This window comes from Grammomys surdaster, unplaced genomic scaffold (assembly GCF_004785775.1).
Source record: "Grammomys surdaster isolate TR1022 unplaced genomic scaffold, NIH_TR_1.0 126271, whole genome shotgun sequence".
Classification (NCBI taxonomy): domain Eukaryota; kingdom Metazoa; phylum Chordata; class Mammalia; order Rodentia; family Muridae; genus Grammomys; species Grammomys surdaster.
In genome coordinates, this window is record NW_021621071.1 from 7,025,125 (window position 1) to 7,047,623 (window position 22,499).

Here is a 22,499-nt window from a genome sequence, read left to right on the forward strand (position 1 = left end):
AGCCCTGGCTGTCCTGGAACTCATTCTGTAGACCAGGCTGGCCTCAAACTCATACATAGTGATCCACTTGCCTCTGTCTTTGGAGTGCTGAGATTAAAGGCATACTCTGCCACAGGAGGCCCTGCATTCCACTCCCTCATTGCAGTATTCAGGGACAACAATCACCTGTTGTAGCTGCTTTCTGCTTCCTGGGTTAGATGACTTCTTGTGGGAACAACCAGAAGGACTTAGCCCTAACCCACAGGTGGCATTCTAATGGTCCCTGTAATGCCTGGGTTGCTAGGAACCAGCACAAAATTTGGGTGTGCCAAATTCAAGACCAGTGTGTTTTCATTTGAAGATTGATGACCACTTTCTGGCTTTTTGGTAACCAGTGTCTCTGCAGTTGAAACTTTTTCTCAGAGAAAATTAGATAAATTACTCTCCTTGTGCCTTCCCTTCCACTGTCTGCTCATTTCATTTGTCTGTCCCACCTATTTCATGTATGGAAACCCCACTGGTGTTTCACCGGAGGGCCACAGAAAGAACGATTTCCTCTAATCCTTACTTTGCCCTTTATTACTTTAAGCTAGCAGGTTCTTGTATCTTTCCCCTCTCTTCCTGGCACCTAGCCAGGGCCTAATGGCATATATTTTTCACAGCCTATTTTAATATGGGTTAAACCTCCCCTCAAGCCCACCATCCACCAGAGGTAGTGGTAATGAAAGCTTATTAGGATACAGGGAAGTGGACCTGTTTAGAGATAGTTCTTTGGGAGAATTCCAATCTTCGTTGTTCTCTGTCCAGTCCACTAACAAACATCAAACATGAATCAGCAGCTGCAGTCCAGTCTACTTGGCAGACACCACACACAAATCAGCAACATCAGTTCAATCCAGGAAACCTTGAGGCTCATCAACCAGCCTGGGTCTGCAGAAGCAGCTAGAAGCTGCAGGAACCTCATGAGAAGTTCTTTGGTGAGTTTTTCTCCATAATGTCACAGCAGTGAAGCTCAGCAATGCAATGTAAGGTGAACCAATGCATGTGTGTTATCAGCAAAGAATAGTGAGGTCGAACAAGCAAACCAATGCTTGACCTCCCACTGTCTGTGAGGTCATATCTATATTCCTTCTAAACATCACATGTCTTTTTACTTGTCTGCTACAGCGAAATATCTTTTTACTTGTGTCTGCCTCAGCAAAGCATTCTTTCACCTGTCTGGTTTAGCAAAATATTCTTTCACCCATGTGCCCCAGCAAAACATCATCTGACATAACTGACTTCTTTCCTTTTTTTTTTTTGGTTTGGTTTTTCGAGACAGGGTTTCTCTGTGTAGCCCTGGCTGTCCTGGAACTCACTCTGTAGACCAGGCTAGCCTCAAACTCTCAAACTCAGAGATCCGCCTGCCTCTGCCTCCCAAGTGCTGGGATTAAAGGCGTGTGCCACCACTGCCCGGCCAAAACTGACTTTCCAAAGAAACCAGAAGTTTCCACTTCAATGGCCTGTAGTGATAGCTCTTATATAAGGATGATGATTGACAAAGACGGGTGGTGAGATGGGTTCCAGGTAAGCAGGTCCTTTTGCTAATGGTGGCCATCACAACAGGAACTCCATCTCAGGGCCAGACAGAAGGACAAGTGAAGGGGAACAGACAGAACTTCTTATTTTTACAAGGAACTAGCAGTCCTTTTCCTGAGGGAGTGGATGTTCTAAAATACATGGTTTTACTGTCAGAAAAGAGGCCATACCTTGAGAAGTGTGTGGGCAGACATCCGAGCTGGCTGTGCTGGCAAGGGCAGAGATAAAGAAGGATTATTTATCTTATATTGTTACACCTAAAGAGGACTAGTGATCCAAGCTACAGGAAAAGTGGGGCTGCCTGGTCTGTGAGGTGATCACATTTAGAGAGGCCCCAATAGAAGAAGGTAGGAACTTGGAGGATGCTTAAATAGCAGGTATGCTTTCTCTAGTCAGCCAGCAGCTCATCCAGCTACCTGCCACCATGAAGGCTCTCCTGACGCTGGGGCTCCTCCTGCTTTCTGTCTCTGTGGAGGCCAAGGTCTATGAACACTGTGAGTTTTCCAGAACTCTGAAAAGCAATGGAATGGCTGGCTACGGTGGAGTCAGCCTGGCAGACTGTAAGTCTCTTCTTCCTGATGCCTCCAGCTAAGCTTTCAGAACAGGGACAAGGGAGCACTGAGGGACCAGAGAGGGAGCTGCAGCACACGATGTCATGTTTGCTCCCTGTGTGACTGAGTTCATTTGACTAAAGCATCATTTTTTGTCATTCGAATCAGAGATGCTCAGGTGAGCATTTGGAAGTGACATTGTGTGCCACGCTAAGGCGGTAGGACCTGAGGTGCTCTTGGACTGTCACTGGGTTTTCCAGTTGCTTCAGACTCAACAGCCCATGAGAAAGGAGTCTGAGAACAGGTGGGAGACTCAGTCATTCAGAACTTGGGATCTGAGATCCTGGAGTGACATGATATTTGTCTTCATTACTCTTACCAGGGTGTGCAACTTTTGAGATAAATTTTTAAATTTTTGACATTTCTACACAGGGCTGAGGGATCCTATTCGCCCCCTGTTGCTGTATAAATGAGGCCCTCAGACACTGAGTATAAAGAGACTTAGTAGTGTTCTTCACTCTGGGGTGGCTTTTAGTTTCACACTAAAGTTCAAGGGTTACTGTGTGCTTTTCAGAGCATTTCTGTAACTTTCAGTGAGCAAGTATATATATATGTATATGTATATGTATTGATGGGTGGATGGACAATGGATGGATGGAGGGATATAATCATAAAATAGCCTTTCTTAGTCTAATAGTATTTAATGGAAGATTTTTTTTTTCAGTTTTTCGAGGCAGGGTTTCTCTGTGTAGCCCTGGCTGTCCTGGAACTCACTCTGTAGACCAGGCTGGCCTCGAACTCAGAAATCCGCCTGCGTCTGCCTCCAAAGTGCTGGGATTAAAGGTGTGCGCCACCACTGCCCGGCTTTTTTATTTTTTAAGATATATATTTATTTTATGTATATGAGTACACTGTAGCTGTCTTCAGACACACCAGAAGAGGGCGTTGGATTCCATTACAGATGGCTGTGGGCCACCATGTGGTTGCTGGGATTTGAACTCAGGACCTCTGGAAGAGCAGTCAGTGCTCTTAACCACTGAGCCATTTCTCCAGTTCCTTATTTTTCTAATTAAATTATTTTTCATCTTCATATGTATTTCCTATTGTTATTACATCTATTAAACAGGGGCTAAGCCAGGCGGTGGTGGCGCACGCCTTTAATCCCAGAACTTGGGAGGCAGAGGCAGGTGGATTTCTGAGTTCGAGGCCAGCCTGGTCTACAGAGTGAGTTCCAGGACAGCCAGGGCTGCACAGAGAAACCCTGTCTCGAAAAACCAAAACCAAAACCAAACAAACAACAACAACAACAACAACAACAAAACCCAGGGACTGGAGAGATGGCTCAGCAGTTAAGAGCACTGATTGATCTTCCAGAGGTCCTGAGTTCAATTCCCAGCAACCGCATTGTGGCTCACAACCATCTGCAATGGGGTCTCTTCTGGTATGTCCAAAGTCAGCTACAGTGTGCTGACATACACAAAATAAACAGATAACTCTTTAAAAAAGACTTATTAAAAAAAATCTACTAAACACTTTTTTTTTCCTATTCTAGGCTGAGGTATCTCAAAAAATGAGAGCAGGAAAAGTGTAAATCCAGGAAGAAGTGGCTATTTTAATTTTGTTGTTTTGGGGTTTTATTTGTTTGTTTTGTTTTGTTAAGACACAGTCTCACTATATAGCCCTGTTTAGCCTGGAACTTTTTGTCTAGAATAGGCTGGCTTCAAATTCCAAGAGTCTGCCTACCCGCCTCTGTCTGGGACTAAAGGTGTGCACCATGTTGGCCTTGTCTATTTTGACCTTTATTATTTTTTTAATCTTCAATCACATCTTTATTCATACTGGCTGTCTCTATTTGCTCATTTTAGAATGAGGCAGGTGTTTTTTTTTTTAAAGATAGACTTATTTTATATATACGATTGTTCTATCTGCATGCATACCTACATGCCAGAAAAAGGCTTTAGATCACATTATAGATGCTTGAGGGACATCATGTGGTTGCTGGGGATTGAATTCAGGACCTCTGGAAGAGCAGTCAGTGCTCTCAACAACTGAGCCATCTCTCTAGGCCCTGAAGCAGGTTTTAATAGCGTATGAAACAATATTCTTTTCTTCTGTGGCAAGTTTCTTCTCTGCTGGTTTCTTCTCAGATGCTGGTTTCTTGGTAGCTGTAGCCCATTATCTGGGCTTTTTCAGCTTCTTGACATTCCCAGGCCTCTTTTTTTTTTTTTTTTTTCCATGCTGCGTACTGACTTCCTGTAGCTGCCTTCAGCCACAGAAAAACTGGGTTCACCTGAAAGGGGGGCTAGAAATGAAAAAGAGAGGATGGAGAGGCGAGAAAAGCATGAAGCCAAGACAAAGTTTTCTGATAGAGGCTTGAAGTTTAATATTCAGCTCTTCTAATTTAAAGGGAAAGCCCCACCGAACCCCTTCTTGTTTCAGCCAGAGATGGGTGGGGGAACCCATCCTTTGTCACAGCCAGAGATGTCTCAAGGCAAGCTCAGCTGGCAGTTTATTCCTCTAAGTTCCTGTAGCAGGTTGCATGTGCAGCCAAAGGTGGGTAACTCCACCTAGGTCCTATTATTTGGTGTATTGTGGTAAACAAGGTCTTTCAGGCCTGCTCAAGGCTGGGGAGAGAGCACAACTTCTTGCCCTGCTCTGATTTGTCTTTGAGCTGCAGATTCCACTTTCTTTCTTGGAGTTTGTGACTTCTAGCCAGGCTAAGAATAGTACTGTGCAAATCTTTGCTTGGACCTTCCTATGTGTTACCTTGGGCGAGAGTATCTTTGGATCACTGGGTTTTTCATGATTCTGCTAAGGTTCATCATCCTGTGCATGGGAAGTTATCGTTACTTTATAGGGACTTTTGAGTTACTTTGAAACTTACTATAATGCCAACTCCTCACTGGAAATAAAGGTCAAAAACTCCCACATGCCCACTAGGAGCAGTCTTCAAAATATCCAGCTTGATCCCATTAAGCAGAGTAATACCAGGGATGCTTCTGAAGGCCAAGCTGATGCCACAGCCTTCATTGTAGATGGTGCACTGGATACGGATGTTGGAGTCTTGTTTTCGTCTGTGAAACTCTCATTGGCAGAGAGACATTTCTTAAGTAGAGAAGTAGCTTCCTGATCTTCTTGTAACCTTCAACTTTATCTCCAACCACCAAGGGCAGTTCAGGGATTTCCTCAATACAATGACCTTTAGAACTCACTCAAGCTGTGAAGACTGAGGAAGCCTAGGCAAAGCAGAAGGCATATCTCTTTGGGGTTGTATGCATTCTGTGCTGTCAACGGCACAGGTTTTAGTTTGTGCAACATGTAGTCTCCCAGACACATATTTCCAAGAGAAACCCTGGCCAAACAGTGGTTTCCACCATTTCCAACTCTGGGATTCCATCCATATCTCTATCAATAATCAGATGACTTGCTAATTTGTGATAGCACAGGGCTGCCTGTTGTTTTCCCACAAGTTGGAGCGAACCGAGTTTCACAATATCTTGTCCAACAGAAGCTGTGCACGCTTCTGGGAAATGATATTCTCTGCCAGATAACTCCTCCTTTTCAGAGTCTGCCTGTTGAGGGGAGAGTCACATGCCATTGTGGGGAGAAGTGAATCTCCCCTCAAAACAAGTTCTTCCAAAGGAAAAGGAAGTACTTAACACTTTAAACGTGTGAATACCAATTTTTCTTTATTCTTGGTAGAAACTGGTTTAACCTCAAAGGGGTTCTGTTTGGGACACTTGAAAATTCCTTTCTGACTTGGCACAGCAGTTCTACCTACTAGAAGGGCAGAGGCAGGAGGATCACTAGAGACCAGAGCCTGAGCAACACAGTTACAACCATGCCAGCTCAAACAGCTGATTTTGTTGTCCAGTATAAGAGATTTCTTTTTCTTTTTAGGGCTGTGTATGGCTCAGCATGAGAGTAATTTTGACACAGAAGCTATAAACTACAACTCTACTGACCAAAGCACCAACTATGGGATATTTCAGATCAATAGCCGATACTGGTGTAATGATGGCAAAACCCCAAGAGCAGTCAATGCCTGTGGGATACCCTGCAGTGGTAAGTCAAGCCGGGTTTGCAGTGACAGCGAACAACCATTCTGCTCTTACTGCAAGAGCAGAGATTCTGTGCAGGAGCCATAACACTGGAGGAAGCATCAGGAACCTGGGGAGACTGCCTTTACTGTTAGGAAGCCATTGTTAACTCCATGAAAATTAGCCAAGTAAGGCATTAATGAGGCTTATGGTGTAGTTTGGTGATAGAATGCCCTGTCTATAAACCAGAGGTCCCTTGCTCACACTTCAAAAATCAATCATGAATAAATAAAATGAAATAGAAGCTGGACAGATAGTTCTGATGGAAGAGTCATCATGATTTGACCTCCAGCAGCAACAAAAAAGCAGAGTTTGGTGACATGCATTTGTAACCCCAGCACTTGAGGGCACAGGACACTCAGTGGATGAGAACTGAGACTGCCTGAACTCAGAAACTTATCATGAAACATGTGACCTTTCAAAACAGTATCTTCTTAGAGATGGACTGTTTATCCGGCTTAAAAAATAAATTCTCAGCTCATGTGTGAGTCTGTGTAAACCCTTGAGAGGATGTTCATGAGGTATTCAGGAGGGACTAGTGAGCTGTGCTTGTCCTTAACTTTCTTTTTTTTTTTTTTTTAAAGATTTATTTATTTATTTATTTTATGAATATACTGTAGCTGTCTTCAGACACACCAGAAGAGGGTATCCAGTCTCATTACGGATGGTTGTGAGCCACCATGTGGTTGCTGGGATTTGAACTCATGACCTCTGGAAGAGCAGTCAGTGCTCTTAACCGCTGAGCCATCTCTCCAGCCCCGTCCTTAACTTTCTTAAGTAGTTTCATGCATACTAAGTAACTCTGGGACAGATGAGCTTGTGTCAGCAAATAACCACAGGAGAAAATCTAATCTCATAGTGAAAAAGGACAAATAGCATTAAATGATTTTCTTTCTTTCTTTCTTTTTGTTTTTTTTGTTTTGTTTTGTTTTGTTTTTCGAGACAGAGTCTTTCTGTGTAGCCCTGGCTGTCCTAGAACTCACTCGGTAGACCAGGCTGGCCTTGAACTCAGAAATCTGCCTGCCTCTCCCTCCCAAGTGCTGGGATTAAAGGCGTGTGCCACCACCACTCAGCTTTTTGTTGTTGTTGTTGTTGTTTGTTTGTTTGTTTACATTAAATGATTTTCAATGCACAGGTTGTCATTTTTCTTTACTCTGAAATGGTGCGTCTGGGGGAAATTGTTTATATATTGGAAAAAAAAAATCAATGTGACAGTCTTAACCGGTTCTACATCCTTACCTACCATATAACATATACCAAAAACCTCCCTGGGCACGCACACACACACACCACAGAGAAATGATAATTTTAAAATTTAAATCAATTTTTATGTTTATAAGTATTTTCCTGCATTTATGTTTGTGTATCACATACATGCCTCACGTCCCCAGGATCCAGAATAGGGTAGCAGATCTCCTGGAGTTTAGAAAGTTATTTGCTGCATATGGGTGTTGAGAATTGAATCTCACTCCCAGGTAGTCGGTGTTTATAACTGGTAAGTTGTCTCTCCACCTCCTCGGGTTTTTTTTTTTTTTCCTTTCAAAAGACATCAGGAGAGACTGGCTTTGCTCTTTCATGGTCCAGTCTGAAATATTTACATGGTGATTAACTGCCCAGATGAGTTTGTCATTCGGAGGCAGGAGGCTTTTCCTTCAGCCTGTCAACTACTGACGGTAGTCAGTGCCTGTCCAGTGTCCTCTGTAGCTACATGCTGTCCAGGAGGGGGTGTTTGCCTTTGTTCTGGGCCCAAATAGGAGAGATGAACACAATTAACCTTAGTCCTTTAGTAAGTGTGTTCTCATGCGTAAGCACTGTGGTGGCTTGGCTGAAATGTTCCTTTTAAGTCTCCAGAATTTGAACCCTTGCTCCCCAGTTGGTGTTACTTTGGGGGAAGATTAGGAAGTATGGCCTTGCTGAAGGAGTGAAGTCCTCCAGGGTGGGCCTTGAAGTTTTAAAGGACTTATACCACTTCAAGTCAATGCTCTCTGCCTCCAACGTGTAGACTGACATAGAGCCCGCAGCTGCTGCTCATTGTTTGGGATCAACTGTACTAAAGGATTCCAGTCAGAGGGATTAAAAGTGTGTACTAAGGGCCTGTCTGCATTCCAGCCCTGTAGTCCCTAGGCAGTGCTCTGCAAAATCCATCAAAGCTGAAGCTAGCCCTTCCTTTCTGGCCCACCTATTTCCAAAGTGAGCTGCCCTGCAGGACCCGTCAAAAATGGCTCTTGTGGAAACGGCAGCACCAGGACTCCTCCTCAGCCTAGCGCTGTCACAGGAGCTGTCCTCGGTAGCAACACCTTCTTTCCTGCCTCAGCCTTGGTGAAACACCACTGCAGGAGCTGGCCCACAGGAGCTGTCCACTGTGGCAGCACGTCCTCTCCAGCCTCTCTCCTGACCCCTAGCGGTCCCACAGAGGTGGCGCCTCCGCTAAAGCCTGCTGTAGCTGGGAAGGACTTCCCACCATAATCCATGGGCCCAATGCAGGGGGGTGATGAAAAAAAGCCACCAATCCCTGATCTCCCCAAGCTCAGGACTTGAAATCCCACCAATCCTCAATCTGGAAATCTCTATCCTGAGAAGCTCCACCCCCTCAGAAATCCTATATAAGTACTGCCCCTTTGTCTAATTCCCTGCTGTCCACTCCCAGGAGCAGAGGGCAGCCGCCCTGGATTCATCCCTCCAAACCCTGGACTCTCCAATAAATCTTTTTCATGGGATTTGCTACCTGGTGTGACTCTCTCACCAGGAGAAGAAAACAAGCAATACAGAGAAGAGTGAACGAGAAGGAGCTGGGAGATCCCCTCCCCCAGGAGCTGCAACGCCTCTGCTAAGTTATGTTGTTTCTGACGTCCTGTGTCTCAGGATATCCTTCCCTTAGGAAACTGTCCTACCTCAGAGCTGTGTGGTTCCTGGGCTTCCAAGTCTCAGGATGCCCTTCCACTGGAATACCTTTTTCCCTCAGAACTGTGTGGTTTCTGGAATTCTGAGTCCCAGGATACCCTCCTACCCAAGTGGAAGCACTTTCAAGTCAGATTACACAGACCTAGAAGGCCTTCGGATGTGATCGGAGCAGTCACGTTGCTGAATTAAAATTCCTCTATAGGAAAAGCAGGGCAAATTTAACTCAGTTTCATAAGGTCTCTTGGCCATGGTATATCGCATCGATAGAAACGTAACTAGTACAAGCGGGATGGTTTCCTGTGTCGTCTGGTCATTTATCATAGTGCCCCATTCCCTGATCTCTTTAGGTGCATTCTTTGTAATTCTGTTTTGCTTGCATTCTTCTGTTCCCTCTTGGTCCCCTCTCTTTTGTTCTGTTATTTCAAACAAAATAACTTCTGTTGCATATCTGGCGATCTTAGGTTTGCTGCATAAAACCTTCATCACCAAGGAAGTAAGCGGGAGTCTGTGATCAGGCTGGGTAGCAGCTGAGCAGAGCTGGCTGTTCTACTGTGAGCCCAAATATTAGCAGTGTGCTGCACTTTCTCTTGCTTCAGAAGTTTATTTCAGGGAAGAATCCTGCTGGCCCCTGCCTGGGAGAAAATTGTGTCAAACATGAAGAAGCGCTGGCTGAAATCCGTGTTTGCTGACATCTCTAATCCTAGATCTGATGATGAGACCGGAAAGTTGTCTTTAATTCGAGGACAATCTGGAATACAAAATGGACCCCAGGATTTGCAGCCTGTGCCACAAAGTGAATCCTGGTCTCAGAAAACAACAGTGACAGATGGGGAGATGGCTTAGCAGCTCAGAGCACTGGCTGCTCTTTCAGAGGACCCAGACAGACTCCCAGCACCCACATGGTGGTCCACATCCACCTGTAAGTCCAGTCCCAGGAGTCCTGCGCCCTCTTCTGGCACCAGGCCTGCAAGATGTACATACAGGGAAAACACTCATACTCATAAAAAATAAAAATGGAAATAATAAACACCAATAAAAATGGAGAGAGACAGACAGATGACAGACCTGGCTTAGGGCTCACAATGCATAGTTTTACTTCATTTTTTCTATTACACATCCTCCTTCACCTGTGGCTATCTCTCCACCCCTCTTCTCCAAAAACTTCACTTCTGGCTCCTGCCTGGGAGAAAACTGTGTCAAACACGACTCCAAAACTTCTCCCACCCACCTCTTCCTGCTACCCGCCTTTCTTCCTTTCTCAGAGTTGGGTCCCATGGCTTGTTCACCAATGAGCTATTTTCCTGTCTTCAAGCTTGCAGTGACTGTCAAGTCCAGAGTCTCCAGCTGTCTTTTCCGCACGAGTTGGTCCCGCCATTCTCCTCTGGGGTATGAAGAGTCACCAGCCTGCTCTGTGGATCTGGGGAGTTTATCTTTTCACAGGGAGACTTCCAGCTGCTTGCTCCCTGCCCCTTCTCCGCTGCCTCCCTAGTTTGTTTCTGGTCACCTGGTGTCCTGTGGCTTGCAGAGTGAGAGGTTTGCTTTCCGATTCTGTGGGCACTTCCGTGTCCTTCCCTGCCATTCTTCCTCTGAGGATGACAATGTTTTGTGGCTGTTTCGTGTCCTCTGTGGCACTGGCGGCTCACACAGTCTTTCTTTCTGAGACCACGACTCACTAAGGTGCTTAAGCCCTCTTCCAGCTCATGGGTTCGTTTGAAGTCCCCCCTTGGCAGCCCTAGCGTTGGAATCACAACAATGTGTGTGGAGGCCGGACTGGGGCTGCGTGTTTTAAGATTCTTTTGTTTATACTTTCATGGCATTTGACAGGGAGAAGAAACAGAATTCTGTGCCCATCTCACCACTTTTGACAGGGGTCTTACGGTATGTTTATATTTTTTCGTTTATTTTTTTTTAAATTCCATACATGTATGTAATGTATTTCAATCATATATACAGTACACCCCTGAACTTCCCTCCAACTTCTTCTGGGACCCCCCAACTTCACTTAATAACCCTTGAATCCCATTAGTGCTGAGAGTACACCAGGGTGGGCTCATCCATTAATGCCTGCGGTACGTCTCGCAACAGTGAGACAAGACACTTTTGGAGTGACGAGCTGGTCCATCCCAGTGTACTTGGAAGAAATTTTATGCCTGTGATATAACACATGAGGACACATCACAAACCTTAAAAATCTCTGTATTTCCTTCTAGCAAGCAATATTATCTGCCTCAAAAATAGCTAAGTAAGAAATTAGGCCAGGGATGAGGTACAGGAGTAGAATTCAGATGCTGCTGAGCATCTGAAAGGTCATAGGTTCTATTCCCAGCACCAGATTTTAAAAATAGTAAGGGACCAGTATCATTGAAAGTCAACATTCTAGAGTTTCTAGAATATTCCTTTATTGTAATTACAATGGAAAACATTAATATTATATTCTGACAGAAAAACTGCCTGTACCTTGCCCATGTCCTGGTAACTTCCTTGAGGCGAAATCTAAAACTAATGGACTGGGGCCGAGAGATAGCTCAGTGGTTAAGAACACATGATGCTCTTGCAGAAGACCCAGGTTCAGTTCCCTGCACCCATGTAGAGATTCATAGCTATCTGTAACTGGCTCCAGGGGACCCAATACCTTCTCTGATATCTGAGGAGGATTGGGCACATACTTACACACAGGAAAACACTCTAATACATGAAAAATCTAATATATATATAATATATAATCTAATATAAAATCTTATATATAATAGTTTATATATGCTTAGGCCGGGGAGTGGCACTATTAGAAGGTGTGGCCTTGTTGGAGTAGGTGTGTCACTGTGGGCGTGGGCTTTAAGACCCTAGCCCTAGCTCCCTGGGAGTCAGTATTCTGCTAGTAGCCTTCTGATGAAGACCTAGAACTCTCAGCTCCGCTTATACCATGCCTGCCTGGATGCTGCCATGCTCCCACTTTGACTGAACCTCTGAACCTGTAAGCCAGCCCCAATTAAATGTTGTCCTTATCAGAGTAGCCTTGGGAGCCAACACTGGGTGAGTAGGAGGGACTTCCAGGTTGGGCTGAGGGACAGAGGAAGCAGGCGAGAGAGGGGGCCTTTTGGATGGAATAGCGAGAAGACAAGATGTAGCTACTAGTGTCTCCTGGCTTATATGGTGAATCTGCCAGGATTCACCACTGGAGAATTTAGATTTAATATGGCTTACAAGATTAGCATTCTAGTTGTTGCACCCAGAGATTGAGTTACCATTGTTTCTGGAAAAAAAAAAAAAAGAGTAGCCTTCACATCATGATATCTGTTCACAGCAGTAAAACCCCAAAACAATATATAAATAAAAAAAATTTAAAGTAATGGACTAACTTATTTAACAGAGGAAATCTCTAGACTCTGTAGCACCCAGGATGAATCATGGTCACTGCCTACAGAGACAGAGACAGAGACAGAGACAGAGAGAGAGAGAGGGAGAGAGAGAGAGAGAGAGAGAGAGAGAGAGAGAGACAGAACAAAGGAACATGAAAAACTGTGTGTTAAAAAAAAACAAAAAAAAAACAAAAACAAAAAAACAAAAAAAAAAGAAAAACTGTGTGTTATTTGTCAGGGAAAGATGATGTTCAAAGCTGCACACACAAGGCTGGGGCTGAGGAAACAGGTGCAGTCACTAACAAGATAATCAACATCCTTACAGAGAAACCTCCAGTGTCCACTGGAACAATAGGGGAACTGTCCAGAGGGCAGGGGCATGGTGAGGGCGGTTGCTCTACTTGGTTAAGAGTCAAATTAATTTGAAAGTAGAGAGCTGAGTGAACATGCTGCTGGAAGGCTTTCCTGCTCAAAGACAACTGCCCAGGAGCATGTTTTCCAGGGCCAGCAAGAGAAGGCCCATGCAACTGTGGTCTGGGAGGCCAGCCTCTATCCCAAGGTGGTAGCAGAACTAGGTGAAGTTGTTGTCTACATATTACTGGTTTTGTAGGCAGGAAAGAAGGGAGATTGGGAGGGTTATACATCTTGTACCATGATTTCAGAGAGCAGCTAAGGCCAGGCAGTGTGTGGTGGGGTCAGAGTTCCTACGAGGAGGCCACAGTGTGAAGCCTACATTTTGGTAGTGGCTCAAAGATGCTGAAGATGTCAGAGCCATGGACTGGCCTCTTGGGAAGATGCAGGCATAGAATGGGGCTGGCCCAAGAGAGAGGGTCCAAGTACACTCTGATTGGAAGAGCAGGAGAGGTGGAGCTGTCCACGGTCTTTGGAGGTAGTTGTATCATGAGTCCAGATGCCCTACAGAGAGCTGTCGGACTTGCTGTTTATATTGTTGAATTTAGGTCTCCCTTAGATCTTACCGTCAGGTATGACCTGGTTGTGAACTTGACTCCATGGCAGTTTCAGCTGGGGAGCACCATCAACCTGAACAATGCATCTCTGGCTTTCTAGTATTTGATGGTGTTGCTCTTTTTTGTATGGCTGTCTGCTTTGTCTTTTCCTACACCATATTTGTCCTCAAATGCAACTTTGGTAAAGATTTCTGGGAAAGGGATTGAGGGCATTACTAGAGAAGGAAGTGGCTTTGATGTCTGCTAGGAACAAACTGCTCTGGCCCTGGCTATTCAAGCAATCAACTCAGGTATAGTGGGACAAGGGGTTCCAGAGGTGGAGGCTGACGGCCTTAACTGTTCTCTGGGAAATTTTAGCCGACTCACAATGATTGAGTTGTACTAGGAAATATTTGAAGCAGGAAATTTTTTTTTGTTTTAGAAACCTGAAGTTTTAGTAGTTAAGAGAATGAAAGAAACCAAGAAAAAGGAACACAGGGCCTGGGTCACTGAGGACAGGAAAGTCCATAGAGAGTACAAGGGACAAGATAGAGGAAAAACTGGCTGGGTCTACTGGAGCAGTGAGCAATGGTGAGAGCCCCTGTGAGGGGAGATATCTAATACTACAAAGTTTGATTCAGAAATATTATTGGGGAAAATTGGAAGGTTATATATGTATAATAAAAAAAGGTAAAGGATGGATAGATGAGGTTAGACCCAGCAAGGGGGCCATTGGATTAGTGAACTGACCTTTCCCAGAAAGATTGGAACATATTGATTTGACCCCTGGTGTCGCCTGCCTAAGGAAACTAGGGTATAAGATCTAAGAGTTAGAACTCGGGCTTCTGAAGGAGCCCTGGGGGGACGCTGCAAGAGGAATCAATATTCCATATGGGAAAGAGTTTGAAAAACACTGAAGAAATAGATATTTGGATGGGCTCAATAAACTGGAGGAAGAATTTCTGCAAATGTAGACAAGGTAAAAATACTAACATTACCCTGACCTGTCTTACACCTTTCTGTTCTCGTGTTAATGCTGTAACTGCAAGTTTATGCCTGGGTGACCTGTGATTTCGAGGTTTATTTCTTTCTGAGAGTTAGTGTATAACTTGCTTTTGCAGACACTGAACGGTGTCTATGTGTGTGCATTGTGCTTTCTGGTGACATAGTGACATGGGTTTTGTTGTTGTTGTTATTTTGTTTTGTTTTTTTGTTTGAGGAAAATAATGAAAAGGCTTTTTGATTATGTATTATTGTATAACAAGGAACTGTGTAACCAATAAAAGACTGAGGTGAACTGAGAGCGAGTGAGAGAAAGAGAGAGAGAGAGAGAGAGAGAGAGAGAGAGAGAGAACCTGAAAGCTGTCTATGAGCACAGATTCAGAACAGGAATGAGGCACCTGTCACCTTGCACTTGCATCTTTGCCTAAATCAAACTTGTGATTTCACGCCGATCCAATCCTCCCATTCTCAAGAACCCCGAGATGATGGATTGGAGGTTGGTCCCCAGCATCTTATATTTCCTGGCCATGCTCCCATCCTATCTTTTTAGAATGGGAATTTTAGCAATCGGGGGATGGCTTCCTTGCCGAGGTGCTTGACACTCCATGGAATTTGTACAAAACCAGGCACAGGATGGAGCAGCTGCATCCAAGTGTTCCTTCTGCAAGATGGGAGGTAGAGATGCAAGAGCCCCAGGATCTCAGGAGGCAGCAGGCTAATGCTGATGCAGCTTGCTGCACCACCATCTGGCCATAACAAAGCAAAAATAAACTTACCTGGATATATTCATCTTTGTGCAGAAATCGGACCTTCATACAATCAGGGTCTGGCTATGACTGCTGCCTTACCAGGGATCATTGCAAGCAATGCTTTCACAGAGACAAAGGAATAAAGGATGTTTTAAATGTGGAGGTTTGGGTCATTTTAGAAATGATTGTCCTAGGTACAAATGGACGAGTTCTTAATCTTAGGCCCAGATTAAGAACATTTATATTTGAGCTAATGCAAAGCTCAGAGTGGGCTCAGTAGAGGCTTATGTGGCATTCCTTTTGTCTTGATCATCCTGATCCATCCTAGAAGCCCCTAGAAAGGTGTTTTCCAGATTTTGTTTATTGCCTTGTTTGTTCTTTCAGGAAGAGAGGTCAGCCTCAGACCCAAAGGCATCCACAACAGGCAGCTTATGGGCCAGGAGTTATAGATAATGGTTATGTGGGAGAAATTAAAATTATGGCTGCTTCCCCCCATGGCATTATAGCTGTGCCTGCTAACAAAAGAATTGCTCAAACAGTAAGAGAGGACAAGACTGGCCTTCAACTTGGCCTTTATCTGATACTGTCACTCAGCTACAAGGGATTGGTTATTCCATTAGTCCAAAACAAAGTTCAAATTTAAGATTTATGAAAGGTTAATGAAATTAGGAACTTGTGGGATCATTGCAACCTGACTTGCCTGCCATTCCAGGAAATGCACAAAGAATTGTTATGGATTTGGAGGGTTGTTTTTATACTGTTTCTTTTTCATTCTGGTGGCTGTGGGAAGTTTGCATTTAGTGTGTCTGCCTGTAATTTTAAAGAACCTATGAAGTGATATCATTGGAAACTTTTGCCACAGGGAGTGGCTTACAGCCCTTTATTATATAAAAAGCTTGTTGCTGCTTCAATACAAGAAGTTAGGACTTTGAATCCTTCAGTGTATTTTATTCATTATATGGATATTTTATTAGCTGATCCCTCTGAATGAGTTTTACTGTCAAGTCTTTGCTCTCATGCAACAAGCTTTAAAATTTTAGGGAGTACTTGTTGCTCCAGAAAAGATTCAAAGGCAATATGTTTTTCAATATTTGGGACCTCAGTTATAGCCTAAGCAGATTGTGGCACAGAAAATTCTAATAAGGAAAGATAGTTGGGGCTTGAGACATGGCTCAGCGATTAAGAACACTTAATTCCCAGGAAACACAGTGGCTCATAACCATCTGCAATGGGATCTAGTGCCCTCTTCTGGCTTGCAGGTGTACATGCAAAAAACCAGTTTTAATGATTTTCAAAAGTTGTTAGGAGATATTAAGTGGCTAAAACCTCACCTTAAGCTTACCACAGGAGAACTTAAACCTCTGTTTGATATTTTCAAGGGGAATTCAAATCATTCCCTTAGAGAATTAACTGGTGAGGGACAAATAGCTTTGCAGAAAATAGAGGAAGCTGTTAGCCAATGACAGATACATTATACAGTCTAATCAATTGTTGGCTGTCCCACAGCAGTTCTTTGGCAAAAGGGACCATTAATGTGGATTCATCCTTCTTCATCTCCAAGTAAAGTTTGAACATCCTGTTATGAAGCTGTTGCTGTGGTAATACAGAATTGTAGAATGGAATCATGAAAGTATTTTGGAAAAAATGTCTTAAGAATCTGATGAAATGTTTATTCCTTATTTCAAACAGAAACTAAATTGGTTATTGCAGAATACTGATATTTGGCATGTGCAAAATTTTCAGGCAAAATTGATAATCATTATCCAAAAGATAAGTTGTTACAATTTTCCTCTATGCATGCTTTTGGATTTCCTGTAAATTTACACATGCAGCCCATAGAAAATATGTTTAGTGTATTTACAGATGGCTCAAGTAATGGGAAGGCAGCATATATAATTGGATCACATGTTCATTTTCTTGAGTTTTCCCCTACTTTAGCACAAATAATTGAATTACATGCTGTAGCCACTGTTTTTGAAATGCTGTAAATTCAAGCTCTTAATTTGTATACTGATAGCCAATGTATATAACTCATGGTTTACAATTGCTTGAAATCATTTTGGATACTGCTAATTCTCAAATTTTACAAATACAGCTTAATTTAAGAAACGTATACTGGGCGGGCGGTGGTGGCACACGCCTTTAATCCCAGCACTTGGGAGGCAGAGGCAGGCAAATTTCTGAGTTTGAGAGTTCAAGGTTAGCCTGGTCTACAGAGTGAGTTCCAGGACAGCCAGGGCTACTCAGAGAAACCCTGTCTCGAAAAACCAAAAAAAAAAAAAAAAAAAAAAAACCCAACGGGGCCGCCCCCCCAAAAAAAGAAACGTATACTGTTCCTAAATTTACAGGACATTTAAGAGCGCATACTGGATTTCCTGCAAAAGCAGATTTGTATACCAAGCAGATTATGGGCCTTACAGGAACAATTGGCCATACAATCTCATTCTTTTATCATCAAATACAGTAATAGCTTGAGACAACAATTTAGTATTTCTAGAGAATATGCACATCAAACTGTAAAAACTTGTTCTCAGTGTCCTCAATTTCTTCATAATGGTGTTAATCCTTGAGGACTTATACCTAATCAATTATGGCAAATAGGTGTTACTGATTTCTGATTTTGGAAAATTAAAATATGTACATGTGACTTGACACCTTTTCAGGCTTTCTAGTTGCATGTGCTTTAACAGGAGAAGCAACTAAAAGTGTAATTAGTTATTGCCTACATTATTTTTCTATGCTGGTCTTTCCATATCAGATTATAGATAATGGAACTGGCTATTACAGGTATGCATTTGTCGACTTCCTGTCGACAATTTAATATTACCCATATTACTGGGATTCTTTATAATCCTCAAGGACAAGGTATTGTGAAACAAGTATTGTGGAACTTGAGCAGGCTGGAAAAGACCTTGTTTACCGCATAGACCTTACTACAATAGGACCTAGGTGGAGTTATCTGCCTTGGCTGCAGGTACAACTTCCTACAGGAACTCAGAAGAACAGACTGCCCAGTGAGCTTGCCTTGTGACATAATCCAGCTGAAACAAAAAATGGGTTCCTTGTGGTTCCCCTATATATACAAGTGCTGAATATTAAACTTCAAGCCTTGATCAGGGTACTTTGTCTCAGCTTCAAGCTTCTTTCACCCCTCCATCTCCTTTTCATTTCCAGCCTCCCTTTCAGGTGAACCCAGTTCGTCCGTGGCCGCTGGGTGGCTACAGTGCACAGTCACCATACACACATACACATCACACATACACAGATGAGCCACTGTATGTGGGCAACACATAAAGTGTGTACATATCAATCAGTTTAGTGAGGTTTCTCACTGGAGTGTGGCCAGGAGGTAATCTGTAAGACAGTAGATAAATGCCTTACCTGAGGCTATACTGCTGAAGAAAAGGACTCTCCTTCCCTTAAAGCCTACTAACTCTCAATAGGTCATAAGGAAGGGCTGGGGCCTTGTGATGGCTGTTCTTGGCTGTCAGCTTGACTACATCAGGAATGAATGAACTAAACCCAAGCAGCTGGGTACACCCGTGAAGGATTCTTCTTAATTAAATCTTCTGAGGTGGAAAGACCAGCCTTTAGTCTGGGCCACACTTTCTGGTAATGACCCATAAAAAGGACTTGGAAGAAGGAAGCTTTTGTTCTTTGCCTGCTTGTCCTCACATCTACTGGCAAGTCCATTCCTTCACTGATATTAGAGCTTCCTTCTACAGGACTCCAATGTATAATGAAGACCAGCCAAGACAACCTTGCGGACTGAACAACTATGGGATTTTTGTACTTTCTGTTGGTAGACAGCTACTGTTAGACTAGCTGGTCCACAGCCTGTAGACCTCTCTCTATATAGAGATAGATTTATCCTATTGGTTCTGCTCTTGAGAACCCTGACTAATTCAGGCCTCACGGCCTCTCTCTTATAACTTGATTTTGATGTTAACAGGGTCTCAGAAGGGACTGAACCCACACTTTTAAATACTGCTGCAACTCTTAAAGACCATGAGGGCTTCTGAAGTTATACTGAACTCATTTTATATTATCAGACAGCCATAGCCTGTGAGCGTAAGAGTGGAGAGTTATGGCTTGAAAGTGGTATTTGGATGCCAGGTTCATAAGATGTGGAGTTGTGGTGGTCAATACTGGGTTCCCAATATAAGAGATAAACTATTGTGGATAGCCCTGGTCTTGTATTTTGATGTTAATTCTGCTTTCCTGGGAGGGGCTGCAGATGAGGAGTGAATCAGTATACAGGTGACTTTGTGAACCTTCTGCCCACCTTAATTTATAAAATAATGGCTAGAGCTAGTGATTGGGCAGTAGAAGGAGGAATGAGAGAAGGAATAGAAGGGAGAGAGAGGAGAGGAGATGTCCACGAATGTCCGCATGTCTTAGGCAGTCTAAGGTAGTTATTCATATCATGGTAGGTAATTGGGTTAACAATTCTAATTGTGTGGGCATCGTGTATATTGAGTATTTGCTGATATATAAATCCATTGGATAATCTTTAAGCATTAAGAGTCTTCTTTCTACTGGGTACAGCGAGGATGGCCATTACTGTCTGGGGTTAAGCGGAGCACTACGGAGGTGGTAGATATTCCCTGGGTTTTGGGGACAGGACGCCATGGAGCTGATCAGAGGAGGCAGCAGCCACACCAACGTCTCGTGGGTTCCAGACTGCCGCCACTGGCCAGCCGATGCAGGGCTTAGAGTAGGAACTTAGAGCAGGAGCAAGCTGTAGCACCGAGTTTTTCTAATACCTCTCGCTACAACAAACTTCTGTGCATATCTATAAAGGAGTTTAAAGATTGGGGTAAATCAGGTGAGAGGACCCACCCTAGCTGTAGGAGGATGTTTCAATGAGCTGAGATCTCAGATTGAAGGACTGAATGGAGCAGGCAGCATCCTGCATCCGTTTCCTGACTGCAGGCAAAATGGGACCAGCTGCCTCAGGCTCCTGCTTCCGGCACCTCCCCACCATGATGGACTGTTCTCACGGTGTGGTGAGCCAAAATGAATCCCTTCTTCCTTAAATCGCCTTGGCATTTTCTGAGGTATAAAGAAAAGTAATCCCCACATTATGAAATCTTGAGTCATACGGAAATGAGCACGTTACCACAGCGACTGCGAACTCATTCTAGCATCGTGCCGCCCGCCATCTCTGCTTTTCTATTTGTCTCACTCTCTGTACCTAGAGAGGCTTTTTGAGGCATTTTAAAGTACATTAGAGACATCACATTTTATTTTTAAATTATTTTCAGCTCCAAAGCTATATTTATTTTGAGGAAATAACTTTTTAAGAAGAGTGGAGGATGGAGAGGCGTGACCACCATGTGAAGGAGCAATGGGTTGAGGGCAGCCACGATAGAATACAGAACTAGTAATAACTCAAGATTAACTGAATGGAGGTTAGACAGTGGCCCAGCCAATGTGTTAATTAAGGTATATTAAAATATAAAGGGTGTGTGTGTCTTTCATTCGGAAACATAAACAATTGGTGTGTGTAGTGAACCCACTGCCACGATTTTATTAATAATTATTACTGTGTCATTTTGTTATTGTTCTTCTTGTTGTTTGTTCTGTTTTATGTGTATAGGAATTTTAACTCCACAGATGTGTATCACATGCATCGATGCCCTGAAAAACCAGAAGAGGGGACCAGAATCCCTGGGACTTCACTTACAGATGGGTGTGAGCTGCAATGTGTTCAAAACAGAACCTGAGTCTGCTGAAAGAGCAAACATTGCTCTGAACCATGGAGCTTTCTAAATAAGCCCAAATAAATAATAAAATTATTTATTTTATTAATAAAATTCAAATAATTTGGATTTATTGGTAAATAAACCAAAGTCAAAGTTGATAATGCTGTTTTGCGTTCTCAGTGTTGTGAACTGCACCCAGGACTTTCTCGTGTGGGCCACCTAAGCTTTCTGACACTGGTCCGTGCTAATTCACACCACTGCCAACATTTAAATATACCAAGCAATAAAATTGATTTTGAAATATGCTTTTAAAAAAATTATTATATATACAGCGTTCTGCCTGCAGGCCACAAGGGGGCACCAGATCTCATTATAGATGGATGTGAACCATCTTGTGGTTGTCGGGAGTTGGACTCAGGACCTCTGGAAGAGCAGCCAGTGCTCATAACCTCTGAGCCATCTCTCCAGCCCCCAAGAAGTGTTTTATTTTTACACATTGGGTACATATCTCTTCAGGAAAAACTTTTAATGTTAGCATTGCTGAGTAAAAATATCAACCGCCATGTTTTAGTTTCCAGCATTGAACATAAAAAGAAGATTCCACCACACTCATTAGTAATTCTAGTGCCTCCAACAACTCTAGTAAATGAGAAAGACTGCTTTGGAGGTTAGAGAAATGGCTCAGAATTTGGGAGCATGTGCTGATTCTCCAGAGGACCTGAGTTTGATTCCCAGCTGGAAGCTGCCTGTGTCTCCAGCTCTAGGGTCGTCCAGTGCTTCTGGCCTCGGTAGGCACTAACTCTCATGCACACAGCCACACAGGCACACAGTTCAAACGATCACAAAAAGTTCTAAAAGTAGGACTTTTTATACTGTCAAATCAGACAGAATGAGCACAGGTTTCTCACCAACAATAACAAATACTTGCATTCTTGGGAAACACTTTCTTGGTAATTTTCTCTTGGCTCAACTGTTGGTATCAGTCTCCGAACCCAGTGATATCACATCTACGTGACCCCCACATTGTTGCCAAGGCAACCACCATACATTCCCAGAATCCACCTGGCTACCTCCCACCCTTACCTGTAAAAGGTTACGTCACCACCCATATAAAATAGGCAGAACCCCCTGACTTCACTCTCTTCTTCCTCTCCTTCTCCTCTCCCCCACCTTTGCCCTATCTCCTGAATAAACCCCATTTGGAACTGTTTGGTCTGGTGTGGTCTAAGTCCCGTGCGCTCGGACGTATATCATTGGTGTGTTGGGCCGAGAACAGAAGACTTTAGGAACTGAGATTTGCTGTGCAGCTGCCGCAGGCCACCGCAGCTATTGGCTGCTGTGACCATGCAGGACTGACACCAGGTGGCCTGCCGCTGTCATTGCTACTGCCACTGCTACACCACATGGACTGCATCCTCTGCTACCCACCATCACCAACTTCGTGGATTTCCACTGCTGCCACAGACCAACTCCGTCAGCCACTGTGAGGCTCATGAAGCTTCCACCATGTGAGCTGCACCACTGAGCGGGGGGCACATGGTGCTCCGCCACGTGGGCTCTGCCACATGGGCTAGGCAGCCAGACAGGCCCACACAGAACTCACGGTTCCACCTTTCCTGATACCAGAC

The 22,499-nt window shown here is 43.7% G+C and overlaps 1 protein-coding gene across 1 annotated transcript; it reads left to right on the forward strand.

Moving 5' to 3' along the window:
- Positions 1-1,981: 1,981 nt before the first annotated feature.
- On the forward strand, positions 1,982-8,986 carry LOC114613688 (putative lysozyme C-2). Its single transcript, XM_028759041.1, has 3 exons — positions 1,982-2,117; positions 6,009-6,173; positions 8,856-8,986. The coding sequence occupies exons 1-3, from the start codon at positions 1,982-1,984 to the stop codon at positions 8,984-8,986; spliced, it is 432 nt and encodes a 143-aa protein (XP_028614874.1).
- The last annotated feature ends 13,513 nt before the right edge of the window (positions 8,987-22,499 follow it).

Bases quoted from the DNA above. Each gene is read 5' to 3' on its own strand.
- LOC114613688 (XM_028759041.1), top strand. From the start codon at position 1,982: ATGAAGGCTCTCCTGACGCTGGGGCTCCTCCTGCTTTCTGTCTCTGTG. The intron at 2,118-6,008 runs GTAAGTCTCTTC...TTTTCTTTTTAG, and splicing joins TGGAGTCAGCCTGGCAGACT to GGCTGTGTATGGCTCAGCAT. The intron at 6,174-8,855 runs GTAAGTCAAGCC...GTCCACTCCCAG, and splicing joins CTGTGGGATACCCTGCAGTG to GAGCAGAGGGCAGCCGCCCT.